The sequence below is a fragment of the Meriones unguiculatus genome, chromosome 4 (genome assembly GCF_030254825.1).
Source record: "Meriones unguiculatus strain TT.TT164.6M chromosome 4, Bangor_MerUng_6.1, whole genome shotgun sequence".
Lineage (NCBI taxonomy): Eukaryota > Metazoa > Chordata > Mammalia > Rodentia > Muridae > Meriones > Meriones unguiculatus.
Genome location: NC_083352.1, coordinates 102,067,250 through 102,091,855, shown reverse-complemented (window position 1 = coordinate 102,091,855; position 24,606 = coordinate 102,067,250). Strand labels below are relative to the sequence as shown.

At 50.4% G+C, this 24,606-nt stretch overlaps 2 protein-coding genes across 4 annotated transcripts; both read left to right on the top strand.

The window, feature by feature from the left end:
• Positions 1–10,683: 10,683 nt before the first annotated feature.
• Mrgbp (MRG domain binding protein) lies at positions 10,684–14,259 on the top strand. Of its 2 annotated transcripts, XM_021645473.2 has the most exons (5): positions 10,684–11,025; positions 11,427–11,548; positions 12,478–12,559; positions 12,869–12,943; positions 13,303–14,259. In XM_021645473.2, the coding sequence occupies exons 1-5, from the start codon at positions 10,878–10,880 to the stop codon at positions 13,488–13,490; spliced, it is 615 nt and encodes a 204-aa protein (XP_021501148.1). In that variant the 5' UTR covers positions 10,684–10,877; the 3' UTR covers positions 13,491–14,259. The 2 variants fall into 2 exon arrangements, 1 of the variants encoding a protein (XP_021501148.1); XR_002476719.2 differs by having other exon boundaries at positions 10,793–11,025; positions 12,478–12,943; positions 13,303–13,376.
• A 2,866-nt stretch (positions 14,260–17,125) lies between these two features.
• Ogfr (opioid growth factor receptor) lies at positions 17,126–23,147 on the top strand. 2 transcript variants are annotated; one of them, XM_021645484.2, is made up of 7 exons: positions 17,126–17,391; positions 18,717–18,785; positions 19,312–19,390; positions 20,104–20,182; positions 20,767–20,833; positions 21,236–21,384; positions 21,866–23,147. In XM_021645484.2, the coding sequence occupies exons 1-7, from the start codon at positions 17,251–17,253 to the stop codon at positions 22,845–22,847; spliced, it is 1,566 nt and encodes a 521-aa protein (XP_021501159.1). In that variant the 5' UTR covers positions 17,126–17,250; the 3' UTR covers positions 22,848–23,147. The 2 variants fall into 2 exon arrangements, with proteins under 2 accessions (XP_021501159.1, XP_060238709.1); XM_060382726.1 differs by having other exon boundaries at positions 17,259–17,391; positions 18,722–18,785.
• The last annotated feature ends 1,459 nt before the right edge of the window (positions 23,148–24,606 follow it).

Sequence of the window (24,606 nt, the reverse complement as noted above, 5' to 3'; positions counted from 1 at the left end):
GGGTTCTAGTTCTCTGATTCCTGCCCCCATGATTATGTCTCAGACACCCTGCGTGTAGTATCCGTGGACCTACCTCATTATCATCCCATGCTCGTTGTTGGTTGGAGAACTTTCCATCTGCTATCATTACACCTGGTCAGCTACTCTTTCTTCTCTACCCTTTACCAGATAAAAGAATACTCCGTATAGACATTGACTTGGACCAGGGATAGAGTCGGGGTCCAAGGAATTGATCCAATTGATCATCTTCTCTATGTGGATCTTCTCTCAGAGGCTTCCACTCTCTAAAATTTTTGGACCTCTGAACTGGAAGGCAATGGTTGACAAATCCTATGCCTCCCCACCTAGGGGAATCTCTCTGACTGGGAACATCAATTGAATAAGAAGAGAAGATTTTGGATATTCCTCTGACATTGTTTACATTTTAAGGCTTAATTTTAATTTCAATCTTAATTTTAAGAGTGAGGGTTGAAGAAGGGTGGGCTTCAGGGCAAGAGTGAGACTCTAGGGGAAAAAAAAAGGAGAAGAAGGGGATAAACCAGCTGGAGGTGGAGTTGGAGCTGGAAGTTTCATGCACTGGGAAGAAGTGACCAAGGGGACTTTATCTAGACTCTCCTCCTCCTGTTACTTTGTTGCCAGTGTTGTTTCAGAGGAAAGAGTCACAGGTCCATGTGTCCAGCAAAGAACATAGTCTGTCTCCTCCTGACTCACAGCAGTTTTATTACCTCCATGTTCTATAAAAAGTTGTCACAACTAATCTTCATTGGACCCATATTTTGGCTAAAGACAAGTAGTTTAAGAATGGCTAGGGCTGGAAAGATGGTGGAGCAGTTAAGAACATAGACTGCTCTTGCAAGGAGCCTGAGTTCAGTTCCATGTCAGGTGGCTCACAACCAACTTTAACTTCAGCTCCAGGGGAAACCAACACCTTCTGGACTCTGTGGGCATTGGCACTCACATGCATTTAACAGCACACATACACATAATTCAAAATAAAATAGTAAAAAATAACAAATGACAGGGTATAGTGACACATGCCTTTAATCCCAGCACTTGGGAGGCAGAGGTAGATGGATCTCTGTGAACTCAAGGCCATCCTAGTCTACATAGCAAGTTCAAGGCCAGTGAAACCCTGTCTGGAAAGAGAAAGAAAGAAAGAAAGAAAGAAAGAAAGAAAGAAAGAAAGAAAGAAAGAAAGAAAGAAAGAAAGAAAGAAAGAGAGAAAGAGAGAAAGAGAGAAAGAGAGAGAGAAGGAAGGAAGGAAGGAAGGAAGGAAGGAAGGAAGGAAGGAAGGAAGGAAGGAAATGAAAGAGCTCCAGGCTCCAAATAACTACAGCACTCAGTCATCTGCAGTTTGTTTTCTTTTTGTTTGTGGTTATCATCCTGATGCTGGAATGCATGCTCCAAGGGGCTATCTGGGAGAATTTTATTAGTATTGGTCTCAGATGTTTTTATTCATCGCCTTATCCAAAGAGGATCCTCCCCTGTCTCGTGTATGTGACATCTTTACCAGAGGCTTAAATCATCCCCATTGCCTAGGCAATAAGGCAAAGCAGAGACCCTTCTTGATTGACAAGTCAGTATAGACCCCCAACTACGTCATTACTACACAAAGGTTAGTGGACTGCTTTATGCTGTGTGAAGGAATCCTCCAGATCAGTGTGCTTGGATTGCATGTGGAGGCTTCTTACGCTCTGCCACAACTGCTTGCTGTCTCCAGCCAGGCTCTTTGGTGGAGATTGGACATAGAGGAGTGAGAGTCCACACTTGCTTTGTGTTAGAATGTGCATATCAAAAGCGCTCACACAACTTCCTGGATGTTTTACCCACCACGGCTATGCTGAAGTTTAATTTTTTTTTCCACTTTGATTTGTGTATGAAGTTACCTGTTTGTTGCAGAGGTTGCATTGGGGCCTTATCCCCATGCTGCCAATATTTATCTGATTTTGGGATTCCATTAGTGCTGAAGTGGGAGAGTGTTTCCACACCCAGGACTGTTGCAACAAGGCAGTGAGGTGTACCTTCCCAAATGACCATAGCCGGCAAGACCCTCTGCCACAGGTTTGACACACGGAGTGTCAAACAGTAATAAGAATAGGTCTGAGGTCTCAAGGAAATGACCTCACAATCCAAAGTATTTCAGCAGAGCAAAATGTTTTCCTTGTGCAGGAAGGTGCATACCCGTGCTAAATCAAGCATGAGAGCACACCCAGTGGAGTTCCACTTTTGTTGTTGTTGTTGTTGTTGTTTGTTTTAATCTATAACACAAGGCCTCACTCTGAGTAGTCAGAACTCAGCCTCGTCTTCTTATTCAATTGGCTGGTTCAACACATGGTAGTTGCTAGGGAGAAATGAAACTTGAGCATATGTTTGGATTTTAGAAAAAAAAAAAAAACATGCTAACTTGTGGGGGAGGATTCTTAACAAATGGTGTCTGTGACTTCCTCTAAAAATCAAGTTTCCTTTGTCTTAGTCAAAGATTTTCTTCCCTTGGGAAGAAAAGACAGTATATTTCGCTTGTTTCCCATATCATGTCCAACTCAAGTCGTCAGTTTTTCATGTTACAGTATTCACCTTTCCATGCCTTCTTCTGCGGAGGGCTGTTTCTGGTTGGGGGAGGTTGCGCCACGATCTACTCTCTGCCTCAATTCTCCCAGACCCCCTATCTGGGCCTCTTGGCCCCACCTTGCTGCTCGTGCTGTTCAGGATGTTACTTTGAAAAATCTTGTTTACTGATCCTGAGCTTCCTTTTCTTTCTTCCCTTGACCCCAGACATGTGGAAGAAATAGCGATGCTATCTCCTCGCTCTGCTCCACCCCCACTTTTCTTATTCACAACAGCGTCTTATACTCTTCAGGGAGCACCTTTGACAATATGCGTTAGACCTTAAATCCTCTACTAATCCTCTGCTCATCGGCTGCAGTCTGGACCATTCACCAGTCCAGTCAGGTAGGTTCTCGGCCACCACCACCTCGCCTACTAAACCACCTCTGCCACCTGCTTCAGTACCTGCTTCCTGTTGTCAGAATCTAGAACTACAGATTGCAGGTGTTAGGAAATGTGCTCCTGTAGAGGTTACACGCGGGTTCACAGATCACACCACGAGATCGTTCCACGTGGAAGGTTTATTAGGGGAAGGGGGTAAGGGGTCGCAGGGAGACGAGGCAGAGAAGGGGGGGGCTCCTGTTCTCTTTATAGGGTGATCCAGAGCATGCTCGGGTGGTTCCAGGTGGTCAGCAGGTGGTCTGGGTGTCTTTTCAAATGCCTGATACCCGGTCTGTCAGGCCCCAGGGGCTGCCCGTAGAAGTGCCTGCTTGCTGATCCCAACAGCAGGTACCATTTTCTTCCTTCCTTCCTTCCTTCCTTCCTTCCTTCCTTCCTTCCTTCCTTTTTTTTTTTTTTTTTTTTAAGACAGTCTATCTCTATGTAGACCAGGGTACCTAGAACTCACAGAGATCCTCCTACCTCTGCCTCCTAAGTACTGGGATTATAGGCATGCACCAGTACATCCACCCCTCAAATACTATTTTCTGAGAAACTGCACATTGCCCTTCTCCCTGTAAGACATGCAAGCCCAGAAATTATTCTGGTACGTGAGCTCCAGGGACCAGATGTTTTTCTATTTTTTGTATTTTCCCTGTGTCTCACACGGCCTCTTTCAGGTGACCAGACCCGGAGCAGGATGCACAGTGGCCTCCTAATCCCTCTCAGACTTCTGTGTCCTAGCATTCAAAGAGCTGGGTAAAACTCAGGGCTCTCACACATATCACTTTGTCAACTTTTGCCTACACATATTCAATGCTACTGGTTCAGCCAGCTGTCATGCTGGCTTCAAGTTCTTTAGGGATAACGGTCACTTTACTTTCATCAGAACACTCATAATGCCTTCCTCCTATTCAAAATGTCAGCCTTTGGCCACAGTGCCACGTGGGAGGCTGGCTGACATTTCCCCATCTCAGAGTTGTCCTCACTCTAGTGCAGTTTGATTCTAGCAAGTTAGCCTGTGGCCCTCCCTCTTGAGATTTGCATAGGAGTTACAAAGCTGTGGTTTCCCAGGGCTGCCCTAAGGACTGTGCTGGGGCAGAAGAAACTTTATTTCAGAGTGTTTCCTTTTGTAAAAAGTACTGCTGCTGCCGGGTGTGGTAGGGCTCGCCTATAATCCCAGCACTCGGGGAGACAGAGGCAAGCAGATCTCTGTGAGTTCGAGACCAGCCTAGTCTACAAAGCAGGTCTAGGCTAGCCAAGGCTACACAGAGAAACCCTGTCTCAAATAACCAAAATAATAATATTAATTAATTAATTAAAGTACTGCTCCTCCTGCAAAGAGAAAACTGCTGTTCTCTGTGTTGGTTCTGGGAAAGAATGAAGCTAGCCTCTCGAGGCTGGATTAACAGGAACTATTCTATGCGATGTGTGTGTATACATGTGTGTATGTGTGCACATGAGTTCGCACACCTGTTTATGAGAGGACAACCTGAGGTTTCATTCCACCCAACTTGTTCTTGAAACAGGGTTCCTCACTGGCCTGGAGCCCACCACTTAGACAAGGCTCTACCACAAAGCCCAAGGAATTAGCTTGTCTCAGCCTCTCCAGCGCTGGGGTTACAGATACATGCCACATTTTTTTTAAATGTGGATTCTAGGAGCCAAACTCAGGTCCTCATTACTGATTGAACTATCTCACACCAATTCCTCATGTCTGTAAAAAGAATTGCTCCTACAAAGAGAATCCTGGCTGCTACCTTTGTTGGACCACAGAGAGAGCAGAGCTGGGCTCTGAAAGCAAGATTAATGGGGACCATGTCAGTCCTTTTAAGGATACATTCAGCCCTTCGTAGTCATACTGGAACTACTTGAACCTGAAGTAGTTAGTAACACAGGCATAGCCCCCACAGAGGGGAGGGAGTCACATCACTGTCCTCTAGTTCTGTGGAAGTCATAATTGTCCAGGGCCCCAGGGATCTGAGATGAGAATAATGGCTCTCTCCATCAGACAACGGAAAGCCTTAATGTTGCAGGAAAGGGAGGAGGCGGCCCTGTGGGCTGAGATGTTGCTGACATTTGGCTGAGTCATGAGTAATGTTCAAAGCCAACATCAATAAACACTCTAAGATCAAGGACCAAAGATCCTGAAAGGCCGAGAAAAAGGTCCTTGAGACCATGGGCAGCTGCCTGCTCACTGGACCATGCTCAAGTCCCAAGCTGCTAGCTCCATCCCAGGCACAGCACCTCCCTGTGCAGGCTCCTTCCAGGCCAGGCTACAAACTGCAATCCTGCTCCTCATTGCCTTTGGTTATTCTCCACCTCTCCATCCATGGGAAACTAGTGGGGCTTCCTGGGGACTGAGTAAAAGGTGAGTCATCTGGGTAGAAAATGTGGAGGACAGATCTGGCCTCACCACTTCCAGAGCAGGAAGCAGCTCATGTTCTAGGGCACGTTGTGAAACCTGCCTCCCTCACCTAGTCTAGCAGACTACTTACCCAAAATTCCTGTGCCTCAGTTTCCCCATCTTCCAGAGGTCAAAAGGGGCATTACTTTTAAGGTTTCTGAAAAGTTTAGTGACACGATACCCCTTGACAGATGCCATCATGGCCTGTGAGCAGAGAGGCTCTCCCTGTCCCTCAGCTGAGCAGGTCAGGACCAGGCTTCTCTAAGTCACTCCTCGACAGCTGCACAAAGATTCTGCCAGCCAGGTGTGGTTTGTAACGAAGGGTTGTGGCAGAGGAGTTGTTGGCAAACACGAAGACAGCAGGGTAGACAGGGAGCTGCCATCTTTCCCAGGACTAAAAAACAAAGATGATGACACCCACATGACCTTCAGAACAAACATTGCCATGGGGTAGTTTTTCCCATGTATACCCCCTGGAATCTGATCCCCTAAAGCAAGCATGCTCAGCTAAAGCCCAGAAAGAAACATTTGCCTTCTGGGTATCATAGTCCCCTTCTGAAGAGTTGGGTCCTATTAAAAAGCCGGAGTGGCTCAGGGTTGCATCTTCCCTTGGGTCCTGCCAGCAGATTTCAGAGCGAGGAGATTTGCATCCAAAGAGTTGGTGGGCAGTGCCCCCTACAGGCAAGACTTAGCACCCTGGCTGCAGCACATCCTCACCTGAAGACATTACTTTGGAAGACTACAAGCAGCTTTGAGGTGAAAGGAAATAAGCACGTAGGTCCTTAATCACATCAGCTTTTACCACAAACAGGAAGACAGAGGAGTTGGAGCTAAGCTGTGTTCATCAGGCCATAAGTTGCCTACCTAGCTGCAAGCCCAATAGGGAAAGACTGGGACTGAACTGGAAACCCAAGGGCCCTATCTGATGGCTGCTTAGTTCTAGGCTCCCTGATCCCAGTGCTCCACAGCCCGCAGGAGAGGACAACATAGCTGTTCTCAGTGTTCAGGCGTTCAGGCGAGGTCCAGAGGGTAGCCTGTTGCCTTCGGGTGAACACAGATGAACAGGATCCACAGCAGGTTGACTCCAAAGCAGAATTTGTCCTCCAGAGTCCTGGGTTCCCAGCATGTGTTAAGAGAGCAAAGTGGGGCTGGTCATGCTGTTAAAATTTCACTACTGCAGAGATGCCGTCTACAAGGAGACAGTGTGACCAAAGGCAGGTGGACAGCATCTGACCAGAGCCTTAACAAGTAGTCTTCCCACTGGACCCAGTTCTTGTGACCGAGAGCTAAATGTTTCTGGTAGGGATATGGTCCCTCTGTTTAGCAGCCTCCCTTCTGAGGTGACATTAGATCCCCAGACAGGAAATGCCATTCAGGAGGCTGGAGATGCACTTCAGTTGGTAGAGTATGCACGAAGCCCTGGGTTCAGTCCCCAGCGTATATACTAGCACATAGCTGTTATCTTAGCACTTAGGAGGTAAAGGGATGAGGACTGAAGTTCAAGGCAATCTTTGGCCACATAACGAGTTTGAGACCAACCTAGGATACATGAGACCTTGAATAGATAAATAAAGGAACAGAAAGAAATGTCATTTGGTTGAGACCTAGAGGCGGTCTGAGAAATAGCTTACACTGGCCAAACATATACAAGACTGGCGTATAAACTATAAGGCTTTCATACTCATTAAGCAAGGGAGCACCTTTCTGAGGCCTTAGTTTCTCCCTGAGCCCAGTCTGAACCCTCCACCCTTGAATCAAGAATTCCAGCACTCATATCCATCTTTTAAAAGATATTTGAACAGCAGGGTTCCAACAAATGAGGAAAGACCTGGCCAGTTGGCTACTGGACCCATCATCAGATATCTTTGTTTACTTTGTATGTTCACCCCATCTGGGAGCCATGCTACAAAGCCAGATATAGTCTTGGCCACCTGGAACCACCTGAAGACCTCACAGAGAAGCCAGACATGAGCAAACTTCACCAGTGATTTCTAAAAGCTGGTCGCATGCCCCACAGATAACTGCTCCAGGTCAAAAGAACCCTTCTAGCAGACTTGAAGGAGGCTCTCAGCTCCCAGCAGGTGTACATCCACTTTGAAGCTATTTATTGGGACAACTCATTGAACACCCAGGCACCCAGGCTGCAGGATCACACACATGATCAAGGACTATTGGTTTCTCTAAGCTCCTTGTTAGACAGCAGTCACAAGAGAGCTACAAAATTAACAAGCATAGCTTCCTCTTAAATTCATGGGATGGGACTACGGAGGGAGCCTGCATATGTCTGGCTCCAGCTGTCTCTTCTGTTCATGAAAACGAGAAGTCAGCTGGGTCATGGGAAAGCAGGCAAAGTTTTAGCTTCTGACCTCAGTGCTCAGCCTCTGTTCTGCAGAGACAGACTGTGGCTTCCTGGAACGCAAGAATGAAGGCATTCTTCTCTCCTAAACCATCAAACCTGATTGCCAGTCACACATTCCAGGATACGTCTAAAATGATGGTCAGGTGTTTGCAAATGTTGCGGCTGGTGGAATGTGGTTTGAGCACAGTGGTGCAGGCTGCACAGAACACAGAGGACCAGCTAGGATAGACGAGGTTGAGAGTTACACAAGGGAAGCTCCGCATGGAAGGAAGTGCTCCGAACTGAAGGAGTTTCCCACCTAATAGGGGTGAGACGACGGTGAACCAGAGCCGAAAGCAGTCAGCAGCGGAGACTCCTGTACCCCAAGTATCCAGAGAATAATCAGAATATTATTCTGAACACCAGCTCCTGGGCACTTTATGTGTGGCAGGTCTTAGGCTAGAAACCAGCTTTATGGCAGGTACCAGATGGCAGAACATGCTTTACCCCAGCCTTGCAGTAACGAAGCCAAGTTCTGCGTGCCAGCCAGGCAGAGGCAAGGGCACAGGCCCCTGTGGGGTCGTAACTCCCAGCTGCATCAGAACTCCACATGACAGTAGGGACCCCAGGATCCTTACGAAGGTTTACTGGGCCACACCGTCTCCATCGCATTGTGAGCACTCTTCTCACCAGCTACACTTCCACCGTGGGGAAGCTGAGGCCTGGCCACACACTGCTAACTGGCTGTGAGCCCTGAGCTGTCTCAGACAATGAGGCTAGCTGGAGCCTGCACCCTCCATGGTTCCTTGCTCACTGCTGTGAGCACTGTCTGGCTACAGCCTGAATGAGTAGCAAGTGCAGGGCCAAGTCTGGATTCCAAGGCCAGTGGCAGCCAACAGACGATTCTTATCAATGCCCAAGAGTACAGGGTTACAAGGGCCCCATGGGCACAAGGGAGGGCACAGTCTTACAAAGGCTTGCAACATCTCAGCCACACAGCTGAGAGGCAGCAGTCAGGAAAGGGATGCTGAAGCCTGTCTGTGGAGGACATGGATGAGGGATGGGTGGGTAGAGAAGTCTGCATGGGTGGCAGGTTAGGGTCCATGACACAGCTGACTGGAGTGACCCAGACCCAGCATGGACCACGTTCTTAAGGCTGCTGTGCCCAGCAGCTGGCCCCACCCAGTCCCGTGTAGAGCTGTGGCCAGACCAGCAACCAACACCTGCCTGAAATTCTGACAGCCTGAATTAATCAGCAACCCACTTCTTGTGGGTTCAAGATGGAGGCAGAGGTAGATGGCAAGGCCAGCAGGACCCAGATTTCTGTCTTCCACTGCTTCTGGGACTGTCATGAGCACCCAGGTGAGGGCTACTCAAAGATAAGCAGAGCCTCACTCCCATAAAATTTGATTGTGAGGCTTTAAATTTTTAATTATTTGATGTGTGTGTGTGTGTGTGTGTGTGTGCAAGTGTGCATATACCATGAAATATATATGTTAGAGTACAACTCTCAAGAATTGGTTTTCACACCACCAACCAAAGAGCATACATGGCCTGGGCCTAGACCCCCTACACATATGTAGCAAATGTGCAGCCTGGTCAACACGTGGGTCCCCTAACAATGAGAGTAGGGGCTGTGCCCAACTCTATTGCCTGCACTGGATCCCTTTTCCCTGGCCGGGCTGCCTTGTTAGGCCCCCTGTGGGAGAGGACGCTCTTAGTTCTGCTATGACTTGAGGTGCCAAGGTGGGTTATACCCCTTGGGGGCCTCCCCTTCTCTGAGAATAAGGAGAGGGGAGAATGGGAGGAGAGGGATGCAAGGGGGGAACTGGGAAGAGAGAAGGGAAGGGGTTAGGATCAGGCTGTAAAGTGATAATTTAAAAAAGAATTTGTTCTCTCCTACCCCCTCTAGGATCCAGGGGTGGAGCTCCAGTTATCAGGCCTGTGCACAAGTGTCTCTGTAAGACCTGGGGTCTCACAGCTCAGGAGTTCAAGATTGCGCCCTTCCCAGAAACTCCCACAGACCACGATTCAATGCAAAAGCAAGAGGTTTATTTTAACCATTTCACAATGGGGTCACCCCTGCTCGTCAGCAAAGAGTGGCACCGGGAGACAAAGGCCTTAGGTTTTTAAAAGAAAAAGTACGGGAAATTTGAAGTTGCAGTCTTGGCAATTTAAGATTGGATGAGGAAGCTATAAAGTAAGATAATTGGTTAGTCTTCGGTGCTCAAGCTTGGCCAGTCCTGCCAAGTGTGGATGCAGCTGCAATTGAAGGTGGGGGTGGTTAACTCATCCTTGAAGATCAGGGCTGCAGGCTTTTGGCTGGAGGTCAGGAGCTACTCAGAAGAAGGATTGAGGCCGCTTGGGTTGGTTGCTAAGAAACATTATCTCAAAGACAAGGGTCTGGTCGTTCTTTTTGCTGAGTGAAGGTCATTGCTTGCTCGCTTTTTTTATATCTGTCCTCACAGATAGGGTCACACTTCTCCATTCTCTGGAAAGGTACTAAGAGGCTTTAGCTTAACCTTGACCTAAAACTCAAAACTATAGGCTCTAGAAGACATACAGGTTACAAAGTTAGTCTATCCTTTTCATCTCTATTGGATGGGCCATCTCACTAGCCCCTGTCTTGTTTTTTTTAAAAAAAATAGTTTTAGTGAGATGTAATTTAGGTACTGTACAATTTATCACCGGCAGGGTGAGACACAGCCTGTGGCTTTTGGCGCCTATTACTTCTGGCTATGCATCCTGAGTTCTTTTCCAAGTTATCTACTCAGGCTAAAATCTTTAACGTATTTAACTTTGGGGCGTGTGTGTCATGCTATGCAGACTTGGCTGGCTTGGAACTCACAGAGATCTGCTTGCCTCTGCCTAGTGCCAGGATTGAAGGAGTGTGCCTCCACGCCCCGTTTTTGCATTTTTAAAGATTAAGGTTTGCACCAACTTACTCTCTGGACAGAGCTGTAGGCAGGAAAAGCATCAACCACCAGGGGGTGCTGCTGGCAACGGAAGCCAGCCTTTTGTTGCGCCTGCGCGGACACGGGCACACGGCTCTCTCGAGCCCAACGAGTGCGCGCCGTACACCGCAAGTGCGCCTGCGCGGAACCCGTAGTAGCCCTTCTCGCGCCGGGCGCTCGTTGCTTGCCGGCGGCCATGGGGGAGGCCGAGGTGGGCGGCACGGGCGCCCCAGGCGACAAGGGCCCAGGTGAGGCAGCCCCGAGCCCTGCTGAGGAGACGGTGGTGTGGAGCCCTGAGGTGGAGGTGTGCCTGTTCCACGCCATGCTGGGCCACAAGCCTGTCGGTGAGCGCTGCGCACCCGCGTGGGGGTGGGGCGGACTAAACCGCCTGGCGGGCTAGCGGAGCCTGCGACTCCGCACGGGACGGGACCTCCCACTCTGGGATGCCCTGTTTGTATAAGACCTCATGACTTTCCTGCCGGAGAAGCCCCCTCCTTGGGGACACCCCTGAATTCCCTGCCCTTGAGACACTCCTACCCCGGGGAACGCTTTCATTCTCCCCGAGTCTGCAGCCCCCTTGCCCCAGACCCGCCTCCTATACACTGTAGTCAATGGATCACCCACCTCTACCCCCTTTTATACCTGATTCCTGCAACCTGCCGTTTGCACGCTCCTGCCCCTCCTACACCCATGTCCTCTGCACAAAGGTGCTGCCCTAACCCTCATCCACTGTCTTGCCTCTCAGGGGTGAATCGACACTTCCACATGATTTGTATTCGAGACAAGTTCAGCCAGAATATTGGGCGCCAGGTTCCATCCAAGGTCATCTGGGACCATCTGAGCACTATGTATGATATGCAGGCACTGGTGAGTTGGACCCTGGCCCACACTGTTGGGCCTGAAGGTGGAGACAAGTCCCATAACTCGTCTTCCTAGAATCAACTGTAGTACAGGACAGAGCCCACCGCTCACCTGGGGTTTGCCATATAGAGCAAGCAGAGTGATGTCAATAGATGAGGCCTTTCCTCAGGAAAGTTCCAGTCGTGCTGTGAAAAGCACAAACTAACCGCTTTTTCAGGGAATCTACTTTAAATTAGGTGGTCATAAAAAATCTCCAGGGAGATAGCTGGGTGCTGAGATGAGGGAGAAGAATCAGCCATAGTGAAAAGTAGTACGAGGGTTCAGTGTCAGTATTGGGCGGGTTCAGAGGGCTTTAGGTGGAGGCTGACCTTAACCGAGTCCCACTGAGGTGGATTTTGTATAGGTCTGTGGGAGCCAGACATAGTTCTCGTCATAGAGCTGAGAGATAGCTGTGACTGATGGGTAACTAGGTAGCTGGTCTGAAGAGCTGGCAGTGTCCGACAGGTATTCAGGGTAACTAGTAACCAGGCTGGTCAGGTTTGTCTATAGTTACAGTCTGGCAGGCGGTGTAACTAGGTTACCAGGATGGGTGGAGCTATGGGTGCTGGTGGTCAGTCATGGTGTCTGGGGAACATTGTCCTGGTGGGACAATGCTACAGTGGCGAGCCAGGTCAGGTCCTTGTGTGCACATGAGCAGGGCTGCCGTGTCTTCAGGGCCCTCTCCGTGGCATGAACCTGGTCCTTTCCTCTGGTTTCGTCGGGCTGGTGCTAGCCTGATCCTCCCTAGTCATCTGAAAAGCCCAGCTAAGGTGGACTCTGCACGTGGAGGAAGGAGCTCACCAGCTCGCAGCCTCCAGCCTGCTCCTCCTGTACATCTTAGTGAGCTGACATCCTGTTTCTGTTTCTTGAAAATATAAAATGCTTTGTGCCGGCAGCACGAGTCTGAGATTCTTCCATTCCCAAATCCAGAGAGGAACTTTGTCCTTCCAGATGAGATCATTCAGGAGGTCCGAGAAGGTGAGACTCGGCCACCATCAGGGCTGGGAGTAAAAAAAGCCGCACCAGGCCAAAGGTGGGGAGGTCTGGGGCCTCCAGGGAGGTATAAGCACCCTGCTCAGCCCATACCTCCAGTGGCACCTGGGAGGTTTTGGGAGCCAAGGGCTGGGGAGAGCGGTGCTCAAAGGCAGTCTCCTGATGGATGCCATCTCGCGATGGACGCCGAGGCCTGTGTGGGCAGCGAGAATCGGAAGCAGTCATGGCCAGACCGTCCCCCAGCGCTGGCCACCACCGTGGGTTTCCAGTGAACGGCAGCTGTCTCCTCCACAGGAAAAGTGGTCATTGAAGAGGAAATGAAGGAGGAGATGAAGGAGGATGTGGACCCCCACAGTGGGGCTGATGATGGTAAGATTGAGGTGCTGTTTGGAGCATAGCTCCCATCTCCTCACTTCTGAAGCCACGGAGGGATTAACTCAGTGCAGATCACCTTAGGCAGAAGGGTCCCTGCCCACGCAGGGGCCCAACACTCAGCTATATCTTTACCTGAGACCAAGGCCAAGGCTGGGAGCATGAGGTGGGCTCGGACCGGAGACCCCCAGGGGTACTAAGTTTCTCTCTCCTCAAGCCTAGCCCTATAGGGCTCTTACCCAGGGGAACATATTGGGTACAAAGAGCCTGAGGTACATCTGATTTCTGTAGCTGAACAGGAAAATGAAATGAGTCTCTGTATATTCTGTTTTCAGCCAAATAATTTTGTTTCTCAGTTTTTTCATCTTCAGGGAGCTTGGGGAAAGCATTAGAAAAATCCAGCAAAGACAAAGAGAAGAACTCCTCAGACTTGGGGTGCAAAGAAGGGGCAGACAAGCGGAAGCGCAGCCGGGTCACTGACAAGGTCCTGACTGCTAACAGCAATCCCTCCAGCCCCAGTGCTGCCAAGAGGCGCCGAACATAGACACCCAGGTGGCCACAGAGATGCTCCAATGCTGCAGGCCCCCACTGCCTATTCTCAGGTCCCTGGGTGAATGTGACCATCCAGAAGAGATGCTAGTGGGGCTTCTGTGTCATCAGACTTCCAGATCACCTGTGGTCCAAAGGACCAGTATCCGCCCAGCTGGATGGTGAAGCCTCTGAACCAGCCTCTTGCTTTCTCCTGGTTGGTTTCCCCTGTGCCCACAGTGTGTGGAGAGGAGCAGGTGCATAGGCCCAGAGGACCAAGAGTCACCAAGCAATAAGATGCCGCCCTCACTGTCCTCAGAAGGAGCCGCTCATCTTCTCTGGATACCCACTTTTTGCATCTGCTGTCCTGTAAGGCTCCATTGTGCACTGGCACAATGTGTGCCGGTGAAGGTGTCTTTGGAGTTCACACAGCACAGGCTGTGCACAGAAGGCCTCCTTCATCTGGGAAACAGAACTGGATATTTTGCCTCATTCACTTGTACTGTAACAATGTATATAATTTGGTTGCTATTATTTAATTTTTAAGAAACCTATTTTACTAGTGTTTTGTATGAAGAAAAATACTGCAGAAGTTAAACCTGTGATGTGTTTTTTTCTGAGATGTTTTGTTTTCAGGTAACTATTGAGCTACCTCTGGCTTTGTTTTTATATGCCAGATACAAAGAATTTTTAGCGGTTATTTTTGTAATTTAGTAACTTGGGAAAGACCAAATAAGGGTGTGGAATAAAGAAGCAGCCACCAGGCTGAAAAGCCAATGGTCCAATGGTTGAAGTACACTTTCATCTGTAGAACACGAAGTATTAAAAACAGGTCACCTTGGGAGTCGTGTGATTTGCTACTAAAATAGGTTGGTTTTGTTGTTTCTTGTTTTTTTTCTACAGAGGAACGGGCCCTCACCCCAGGATTCATAACTGTAAAGTGTGCTTAGAGGACTTCTGGCATCATTGGATGCCAGAAGTTATGAGCCTTCATACAGACTCAAAGGACACCCAGCCCTAATCCCCAGCCCCCACTCCTACCTGAGACTGTTGCCTGTTGTCCTTCCACAGCCACGTCAGCTGCCGGGTGGGATGAGCACACTGTGTACTTGACTGCTGCGTGTAACCAAACTCCCACACCTGCCGTCTACAAGGGCTGAGGCAGTGAGAGCTGGCCCATACCAGACCCAGCTTCCTGGCACAGAAAGCAATCTGAGTTGACACAGCTGAGCTCACCTAGTCTGGCCTGCCATTTCCCTGGAAAGACCAGCTGTGGGAGGTCTCTGGCTCCCTTTCTGGAGATCTTGGACAAGGTCATAATAGGTCTTCCTCCTCGAACTGGGCAAAAGGCAGAGGCTTGCACCACTTGAGATGAAGTCCCAGTGCTATAGACTGTTCAAACCTGGAGCAGTGCCTTGTGTTCCAATACAAGAGACAGGAAAAGATGTCACAGCATGTTTTGGGAAACAGCTTGGGGTCACTCCAACCTGTCCTTGCCCAGTGTCCACTACTAGAGGCTGTTCAGGAGAAATGGGAGTGAGCAGTATGTGATGATCAAGAAGGTGGTCCTCTCCAGGGTCACTCTGCTAAACCCACCTGAAATGACAACCGAGGGGCACGAGAGCATGCAGGTGGGCCTGGTCAAGGCATCTGTCTTGGATCTATTCTCATTTCTAGCAGCTAGCTTCATCCAATAGCCCAGTGTCTTCATTCTGGTCACATGCCTCACAAGGGCCTTGTGTGGGTGAACTCAAACCTGCTGCCTTCCTGAGTTCTTTCAGACCTTGTAGTTCACAGGAGCATCCTATGTCCCTTAAGAGGTGTCACAGCTCCTGGCAGTTTGACCTGTAGGTGTGGTCTTACCTCTACCTATCTGGCTCGGGATAGTCAAGGGAATTGGGAGTGTGTTCTGCTCAGAAAATAGAGAATACTGAATAGCAACAGCAGCCTGCAAAGTGTGTTTGGGGTGGGGGTGGGGAGTCGGGGCAAACTTGGGCCAAATAACATGGCTGTAACTTGCACCTGAAGGAAAGTGTTAACACCGTTTTAACCTGAGCTCCTCCCAGCCAGACACCTGCAAGGCTCAACCGCAAGCAATGCTACCTCCTGTTTGCTGTGTGCATGTGTTTGTGTGGGTGCAAACATGAAGGTGAGACAAGTCTCGGAAGTCGGTTCTCACCTTCTACCGTATGGATCCCAGGGGCTGAGTTCAGGCTGTCAGATTTGATGGCAGGTGCCTTTAACCCCTGAGCCATTCTGCTGGCCCATAGGTTCCTTTCAGATAGCGCTCAGAAGCCAGTATTCTTGACTTCATGGGATGACTCAGTGTGAGAGTTAAGAGTTTGGAAAGATATTTTAGGCATAGATTTATTTGTATGATTATTTTTTGTTTTCGAGACAGTTTCCCTGTGTAGCCTTGGCTGTTCTGGAATTTTTTCTGTATATTGGGCTGGCCTTAAACTCGGAGATCTACCTGCCTCTGCCTCCAAAGTGCTGGGATTAAAGGTGTGCGCCACCACACCTGGCTAGGCATAGATTTAAACATAAGAGTTGATAGGGGTGTTTAGGAAAAGCAGAACACACCCAAGTGTGGCTTTGGGCTTCGCAAGAGAAAGTGGCACATAAATCTCTACAGTAGCCCATCACGCTGCTTTTGGTGGTTTCTGAAGTTCCAACCCAAGTTGTTGCTAGAGAACTAATTAGTTAGTCATTACTATTTTAACGTTATTTGGAATATAGCTATATAAAAGGAATATTTTTCTCTATGTAGGCAGTCTTCAAGCAAAATTTTAAAAGTCAACTGTCCTAAAATTCCTAACTCTCAACTGGTGAGAAACTTAAGTCGTATTGGAAATGACGGTCCTGCTGCCCACCTATGTCCCCTTAGCTTTCCCATTCTATCTTGCTTCAAACTGTGCTGCACAACAAGGCTCCATGGCACAGTCAGTAGAGTACACCCAATATCCATGAGCCCAGGAAATGGACAGTGGACAGTAGTAGGTGTCCAGAACTCCCAAGGCCTCAGGAGTTCCCTATTGTTCTTTCAGAAAGCAGAGGGAGCATGGAAATGGCTCTTGGTTATTTAAAAAAAAAAAAAAAAAAAGCCTCGCCCTCGCCAGCGTGAGAACCTGAGTTTGATCACCACCTATAAGCTGGGCTTGGTGGTGTATAAAAGTAACCCAGTGCAGGGAGGCACGGAGAGTAGGATTCCTGGGATTTTTGGATAGCCAGCCCCACGTAATCTGTGAACTCCGGGTGAATGAACGCCCCTGCCTCCAAATAATAGACCTCTGGTGTCCGTGGGCATCCAAAAACATACACACAAGAGATACGAAATGAGCTGGTATGGATACAGAGGAATGACTCCAGTTAGACAAGTCAACAAAGATTAAGAACCAGCACCAGGCACGGTTCACAGCTGTCAGGAAGAGGCACTGGTGCTGAGAAGCCTTCTTACTCTTTCTAGAGGGAAGGGACAGTCTCCAGGGGAGTGAAATCCCTGTGGGGAGGACCTAGGGCTGAGCCTGAAGAGGTACGTCTTCCGGGAGGAGATGGGGGCATGAATCCCCGGTGCACAGCCTCCTGGGGGTTGTCCTTCTGGGGGTACTGCCTCCTTCTGGGCACGGCTCGCCGCCTAGCTCCAAGGTAGCTGCCATGCTGGGGACCCCGCGCAACAGCGGAAACTGAGCGTTGGGCGGGACCTGGCGCCGCCCCGCCCCCGCGTTTCCTCCTTTTTCACTTTCCTTTCCGCGGAAAGCGGATCGGGCCTGTCGACTATGGACGACCCGGACTGCGATTCCACCTGGGAGGACGAGAGCGAGGAGGACGGCGAGGATGGCCAGGCAGATGATACAAGCGATGAGGACACGGGCGACGATGATGGCGACGCGGAGGAGACACGGCCAGGCCCGTTCCAGGTGCGGCGCGGGAGGGCGGGAGGGCGACGCCAGGCTGTGATCGCTGGGCCCAGGCCGCTATCCCCTAGCAGGGTGCCTGGCCCAGGCACAGCGAACCGAGCGCCGGTGACGTCAGGGAAGCGACTGATGAGGGTCGTGCGTGGGTGACGTCAGAACGCGCCCCCGGGCCTCATCCTGTGTCTGTGGCCGGTGGCCTTTCCTCGGGTTGCCCTTCCTCCACCCCACGCTCGGCCCCCAAAAGCAGACAGCATCCACCGCCTTGGAAGTGACTCCGCAGGCCGGAGCAAAGGGGTTTCCACTAGCTCTGGTAACTTTTGTTGCCACCAAGAGCTTGTTCCAGATATACTGTTTTAGCAAGCAGCATATTAGTCGCAATGGCATTCTGAAAGATGCGCCGTGTTGGTTATAGCTGTGGTTTCAGGTGCGATGGAGAGCCTACAAAATGAGAGTGAGGACTACGACTCCTGAGTCCATTCTCTCCATTGCAACGATCTCTATTTGTCTGGCTTGTCTGCTGTTTATGGGAAAGTGGTCCAGAATCTGGAGAGGCTCTCAGCCTGGTCTTTCAGGCAGGCCAGAGCTGGCCTTTGCTTGATCACGTTGGGATGAAGCTGAGTGTTCAGGCTCAGGCTACTCCTGTGGGTGGTAATCCCTCCCAAAAGCTCTGATGAGAATTGCTGTTTCCCCACGAGAGCTCTTGGATCACACCTGAAGCCACTTAAAAATCAATCTCAGGCTTGGAGGTAGAGCGACTTTGTCATTGGGCCAGGAAGGAGAAGGGGTTTAGGAAGAAGGGGCCTCATCCAGAGGCATCTGGGTTTTCTCTTAAGGCTGTGGCTGGCAAAGTAGCTGTCCTTGGGGATACAACCCAGTGACCATTCATAGCATAATGTGAAGAGAAATATTACAGTTTTTGGGGGCTGAGGGAGGTACATAAAGGGCTTAGACCAACATGAAGTTGACAAGCAGACCAGTGAGGAGATGCACCTGGAGCTTGGGGACAGAAGAGCATCAGCCATACACCCTGGCAGAGTGCAGGCTAACCTGGGTCAAGGCACTCTGAGGAGGAAAAGCAAGTCCTGAGAGGGCAGGGGTGGTAGCAGAAGCTACTGTGGATTACTCTCTGTGTTCACATGGAGGAGTGTTTCTCTGGGGTCCAGATTGGTCTTCTCAGAAACCCTGACACAAGATAGGTGGGGACCAGAAGAAGTAAAAACAGAAACGCTCATTCCACTTGCATAGAGCTCAATGGTGGTTGGCTGAAACTCTTCTACCTTCATCCTGGACACTTTCCAGGTACCGTATCCCTTTTATTCTCTCCCCAGTCCAGGATGACAGGGTACCGAAATTGGCGAGCCATGCAGGACATGCGAAGGTACCGGCACCACTACCCGGTAGGTACACACAACCCCTGCCTTGAGACACAGCCCTCTTCCCAAACAAGAGTGTCCCCTGGCCTGCTGAAAATCTGGCTTTGGGTTCTGTGGTAGGTTCTTCATTGTCCGGAAGGCAAGCCCATTGTCATTCAGATCCATGCCCTGCCCCTGGTTATAGGGTTATAGAGCATGTTGTGCTGGCTAAGCCTTAAAAATGAGGTTTAAAATGAGGGAGTAGCTTCCGCCTCCTGAAAGCACATGTGTCTCAGTATTCACACATGGCCCTCCGGCTGGTACATGGAATCAAGTTAGTTACTGGCAATCTCTGTGGTATTTTTGAGGTGCAGAAGAGGAGTTGCCATCTATGGTCTCTCTTGGTGGGTAGTGCTGTCCTCCAAACCTACCCATGCTCACAGAGAGGATCCCAGGCTGAGCTTTGGGGTCTCGAACAGCTGTCCCTATCCCTGATTGCATGAATCTGAGGGGTCCTCAGAGATAGCTTGTTTCTCATGAGTCCTCAACCATCCTTTCTCTGGCCCTTCAGGATTTGGCAGATCAAGACTGCAATGGTGACATGTCCAATCTGAGTTTCTACAAAAATGAGATCTGCTTCCAGCCAAACGGTATCTGCCCACTCGACCCCAGCACTTCTGCCTTTGGTGACTTGTCCTCCACCCAATCATGGCTTTCAGGTGGCCCTGCAGTACCCCCTTGAGGCTGCCATGGGAATTGGAGCTTGGATCTTAGGATCTTAGGTTGAAGGGCCAGAGAATAAGCTTTTGAGGTTTTAAATGGTCTTTCTGTGTATCTCAGGCTGGCCTCAAACTCAAGATCTTCCCATCTCAGTCTCCCAAATGCTGAAATTGTAGGCCTGAGCCACCACATCTTGTTTATGACATAACCATTTGAAACTAAGCAGTGTAAGTAAAGTTTTATTGGTGCCAGCTCACACCCACCCATTATGGAGTTGTTTTTTTGCTATAGCATGGAAAAAGCCATATGTCTGCATAGCCAAGATGTTTGCTGTCTGGCCCTTCAAAGGCACCTTCCCTAGGCCACATTCCAGGCTTGGTTTCTATGGGGATTTCTTTTGAGTACAGAGCCTCCTGGCTGACAAGGTATATGCCCCAGAGGAAAAGTATTGCAACCTTCACCTACAGCAGTAGGCCTAATTACCTAAAACTATACATTTTATATCAAATGAGCTATGGATAGCTCTGCTGAGTCCTGAGAACCTAAAAGAAATTGAGGGTAGGCAGTGACTTTGACATAGCTCTGTCCCCTGAGCTTTGTCGAGGTAGTCTCTATAGCTGAGTTCTCCCCATGGGGCTTCCAGGTTTCCTCATTGAGGACATTCTTCAGAACTGGAAAGACAACTATGACCTCCTCGAAGAGAATCACTCCTACATCCAGTGGTGAGTGGGACTGAGTAGGCAGGTCTTAAGGAAACGGGAATGAAGGTGGGTGCTCTCATGCCGTGTTCACTCAGGTGTGTTGAAATAATCCTTCCTTTCCATAAGCTTATATATGACAACTATTGCCTGCATACCTCTAGTTAGTGTCCCTCTTGTTGGGCCCTAATGGGGCTGTTGTGTGCAAGTCCATGCAATGGCCTGTCTGTCTTCGAGGGTCAGCTGGATCTGGACTACATCTGACTTGGTTTTAGCAGATCTTGAGTGAGGTGCCACACAGCAGCCTCAGAAATGAGACCATATCCTGGCAAATAACAACATCCCTTTCTTGAGGACAGTTCACTGGGCTGTTCCCAGTAGCCTCTTGGCATGGAGTGCATTGTGGTGACAGGCACACTGGTTTTGCCCATTTTGACTCTCCGCCCCACAGCCCATTGAACACATAGGCTGAGGCCCCAAGCAGCCTTCTTACCTGCTCTCAGCTGACTGCCGTCCATACCCAGCTCCTTGGGTAAGAAAGAGGTCAGCTGGCCCCTCCCAGGGATGAGAAGGAAGCATTGACCCTAAAATGCCTCCCATCTCCTTAGGCTGTTTCCTTTGAGGGAACCAGGAGTGAACTGGCACGCCAAGCCCCTCACACTGAAGGAAGTTGAGGTAAGTTCCCCTTCTAGGTAAGACTGGAGAATTTAGGAGAGCTATGTGTCTGCAGAGCAGCCACTGACTGTCTGTGCTGTCTCAGGGTCCACCTGTTAGGAATATCAGAGAAAGAGGCCAGTCCTAAGAGACTGAGAAGTAAAGATTAGGGATGGGAGGGGAGGTCCCTGGACATGGATAGCAAAGGCTGCCTTGTGGCAGGTGGCTCAAGCTTATAGAGGTGGCCACTTTCGTAGCCTCACAGAGAAGAAAGCTGGGGATGTATTGGTGCCCTCTCACTCTCAAAGGCTGCCAGGGCCTAAAGGACGCATTGGCTTACCTGGTATTCAGTGGCCCACCCAATGCTCCTTAGGAGCAGTGATCAGGGAGGGCCACCTGAGCCTCTAGGGGATTGTTTTCTAGGCATTTAAAAGCTCCAAGGAAGTCAGAGATCGTCTCATCCGAGCCTATGAGCTCATGCTGGGCTTCTATGGCATCCAACTTGAGGACCGGGACACGGGTGCCGTATGTCGTGCACAGAACTTCCAGCCACGCTTCCACAACCTGAACAGGTTAGGGCCCTGCTGTCATCCTCCCATCCCCACTGCTCCCCTTTAGTATCTGGGGCTGGGTTTCAAGCAGAGAGGTTTACCACAGGCTCTGAAGCCGCTTCACCCACAGGCTGTAGGTGCTGCCCCATGGAAGAGCTATGAGTTATAAAAGAAACAGTTCCTTGGATTGGGAGTTTTTAATTCCCCCCATCTACGCAGAAAGCAAACATGAGGTAGTCTGCAGATAGCACAGTCACTCTGGGTCTGCCAGGATGTCAGCCCCTTTAGCCCCTTCTAGCTTTCAGCAGTGTTTCCCAGACAGGAGTCGATGGACTGGAGCATCTCCCAGGACTTACACAGGTTGAGGGTACACAGTCCTTTTTCCCAGGTGGGGCTCTGAGAAGACCCTGGAAATTTGAGATGGAGCCAGCTGGGAATGCCTTGGCCAGATGTGCATCCCTGGGGCCAGATCCATCCAATCTCCTGTCTCCTGCCTTCACAGCCACAGCCACAACAACCTGCGTATTACACGCATCCTCAAGTCGCTGGGCGAGCTGGGCTTAGAACACTACCAGGCACCGCTGGTCCGCTTCTTCCTGGAGGAGACGCTAGTACAGCACAAATTGCCCAGTGTGCGCCAGAGTGCCCTTGACTACTTCCTCTTCGCTGTGCGCTGCCGGCACCAGCGCCGGGAGCTCGTGTACTTCGCATGGGAGCACTTCACGCCTCGACGCGAGTTTGTCTGGGGCCCCCGTGACAAGCTTCGGCGATTCAGGCCCCAAGCTATACCCCAGCCACTGATGGGACTAGGGCAGACAGAGACAGATAAGGGTGAGGGCTCCGGGGACCCCTTCCAAGAGGCTGGCACCCAGGGTCGGACCTGTGAATCTGGAAGGGACTTGAGTGGGCACATTGGAACAGCTGAGGATCCCTCACTGCTGAGCACAAAACCCTTGGATGAGGACCAGAGGGATGAGTCTAAGTCCCCAAGTCCTAAAGAGAGCAAGAAGAGGAAGTTGGAAGGGAATAGGCAGGAGCAGGTCCCAGGGGAGCCCGATCCCCAGGGTGTCTCTGAGGTAGAAAAAATTGCCCTCAACCTTGAGGAGTGTGCCCTCAGCCCTGTCAGCCAGGAACCCAGGGAGGCTGAACAGCCCTGTCCTGAGGCCAGGGTGGCTGATAAGGTAAGAAAACGGAGGAAGGTGGAGGAAGGGGATGAGGGTGATGGAGCCAGTAACACTCAAATGCAGGCCCATACCCTGCCTCCTACTCCTTCAGAGTGTCCTGAGGTCCAAAAGGATGGGAACGGGCCAAAGGACCCAAAAGACCAGGTGGGGCCAGAGGACCCAGAAACCCGGGTGGGGACAGAGGATGGTGCCTCTATGAGCCTGGTGGAGGACCCTGACTCTGATGCCACAGGAACCTCAGTGGATGAGCCAGAGGAGTTGGCAAGGATGGGGACCTCTGCTGAACCCCCAAAGCCTTAGAGGTACATCTCAGCCTACTGCAGGGGGTGTCTGAGCCCCAGAGCTCTGTTGTTGGCTCTTCTTGGTGCCCTACAGTGCTGGCCTCTCCCCGGTGGTCACTGAAGTGGCCACCAGAGGGACTGAGGCCCTGCCCTCAGGGAAGGCCAAGGCCTTCAGAACCCTCCTTACCTCACTGTGTCCTCCCCCACTGTCCTCTGAGCCCCATGTTTGTGAACAGACCCTAAGGGTCTTGGGGGAGGGGCCTCTTTTCTTAGTCTGGTGCCAAGTGAGGCCTTTTCTGAATAAACTCTTTAGACTTTGTCTTTTGGTGTGGACCAATGTCCTGTTTGGTTGCCTGTGGCCTCTAGACTTCTCTCTTTGCCCCAGTTGAGAGCAGCATGGCCAGTGCTACATCATGGTGCAATGCCCACATGGAGCCCGGCAGACACTGGTTACATAGCTCTTGCTGGGAACAGGTCCCCAGCACAGGCAGGTCTATCCTAAATAAACAGACTTCCTGAAGCCGGGTGTGGTGACACAACACCTTTAATCCTAGCACTTGGGGGGCAGGGGCAGGCAGATCTCTGAGTTTGAGGCCAGCCTGGTCTATAAAGTGAGTTCCAGGACAGCCAAGGCTGTTACACAGAGAAACTCTCTTGGGAAAGTTTTGTGTGTGTGTGTGTGATATACATATGTGTGTATCTATATACAGCCTTCCTGAATACAAGGTTGGATCATCTGCCCCTTCGATGCTATTTGTCACCTGTTGAAGAACTTGGGAACTGTTACAGAGCTCTCTTGTCAGTGCTGGGTTTGCATGTTTAGACCAGTCCTTTCTGTCTTGCCCTTCTCTACTGGCAGGCTTCCTCAAGGTGCTGTCTTCCAAGGCCCTATGTGGCCCATTAGACTGACATCCCACTGTGGCTTTTCTCTGCCCTGGCTTTTCCCTCTTCTGCATCCCCATGCCTATCCGTCATGGAGAGGAGGGAGCCACACACATCTCTGTGCAAGTGAGGTAGCAGTCAAGCACAGTCCTGGGGGTTCTGTGGGAGAGAATCACTGTTTCCCCTGAGTTGAACCTAGGGGTTCAGGGCCCTCCGAAGGCTAGCTCAAGGAGGCTGTGGGCCCCCTGGTGCCTTAGCTGTTTGATGCTCTGCGATGGACAGGACATCTAGTTATTTAAGTAGTGCTCCCTCTGATCCCGAGTGCCCACGCATCTTAGACTAGATGACTGGGATTCGAGCTGGATAGGGAACATCAACACTTAGAAGTGATGAGAGGCTCTAGGAATGGGACATTCTAGCTCACTTGACCCACTGATTTTCAGGGAGAATAGTGTACCAAGACAGTAGACAAAGCTTCAGTTCTGCACAGCCCAAAGACAGGTGCTGGGAAGCCTGAACTTAATAGGTCTAGGATGTGAGACTGACCTGATCCCAGAGGTCTGCAGTCATTGGGGCTGTGAGGGAGCTGAAGGCCAAGCCTGCCGCAAGTGTCAGACTGCTCCCCAGACCCAATCTAATGGCCATGTGCTTCATCTGATTCAGCAGTAGCCCTGTATGCCACATGCCAGGTGCTGAGGTGGCCAGAGAAACCTGGGTCAGGCAGGAGGTATGTTAACAGGGGCCATAACACCCTGGTTTCCAGGTTAAACTGAAGTCACCTGTCCCAGTGGGATGGGCCGCTCAGAGTCGTGCGGGGGGGGGGGGGGGCGCACACACACACACACACACACACACGGGTGGCCTGTGCTGTCTGAGTTGTTTCCTTGTTACATTTT

Bases quoted from the DNA above. Each gene is read 5' to 3' on its own strand.
- Mrgbp (XM_021645473.2), top strand. From the start codon at position 10,878: ATGGGGGAGGCCGAGGTGGGCGGCACGGGCGCCCCAGGCGACAAGGGC. The intron at 11,549-12,477 runs GTGAGTTGGACC...TTGTGCCGGCAG, and splicing joins TGTATGATATGCAGGCACTG to CACGAGTCTGAGATTCTTCC. The intron at 12,560-12,868 runs GTGAGACTCGGC...TCTCCTCCACAG, and splicing joins CATTCAGGAGGTCCGAGAAG to GAAAAGTGGTCATTGAAGAG.
- Ogfr (XM_021645484.2), top strand. From the start codon at position 17,251: ATGGACGACCCGGACTGCGATTCCACCTGGGAGGACGAGAGCGAGGAG. The intron at 17,392-18,716 runs GTGCGGCGCGGG...TTCTCTCCCCAG, and splicing joins CACGGCCAGGCCCGTTCCAG to TCCAGGATGACAGGGTACCG. The intron at 20,834-21,235 runs GTAAGTTCCCCT...ATTGTTTTCTAG, and splicing joins TCACACTGAAGGAAGTTGAG to GCATTTAAAAGCTCCAAGGA.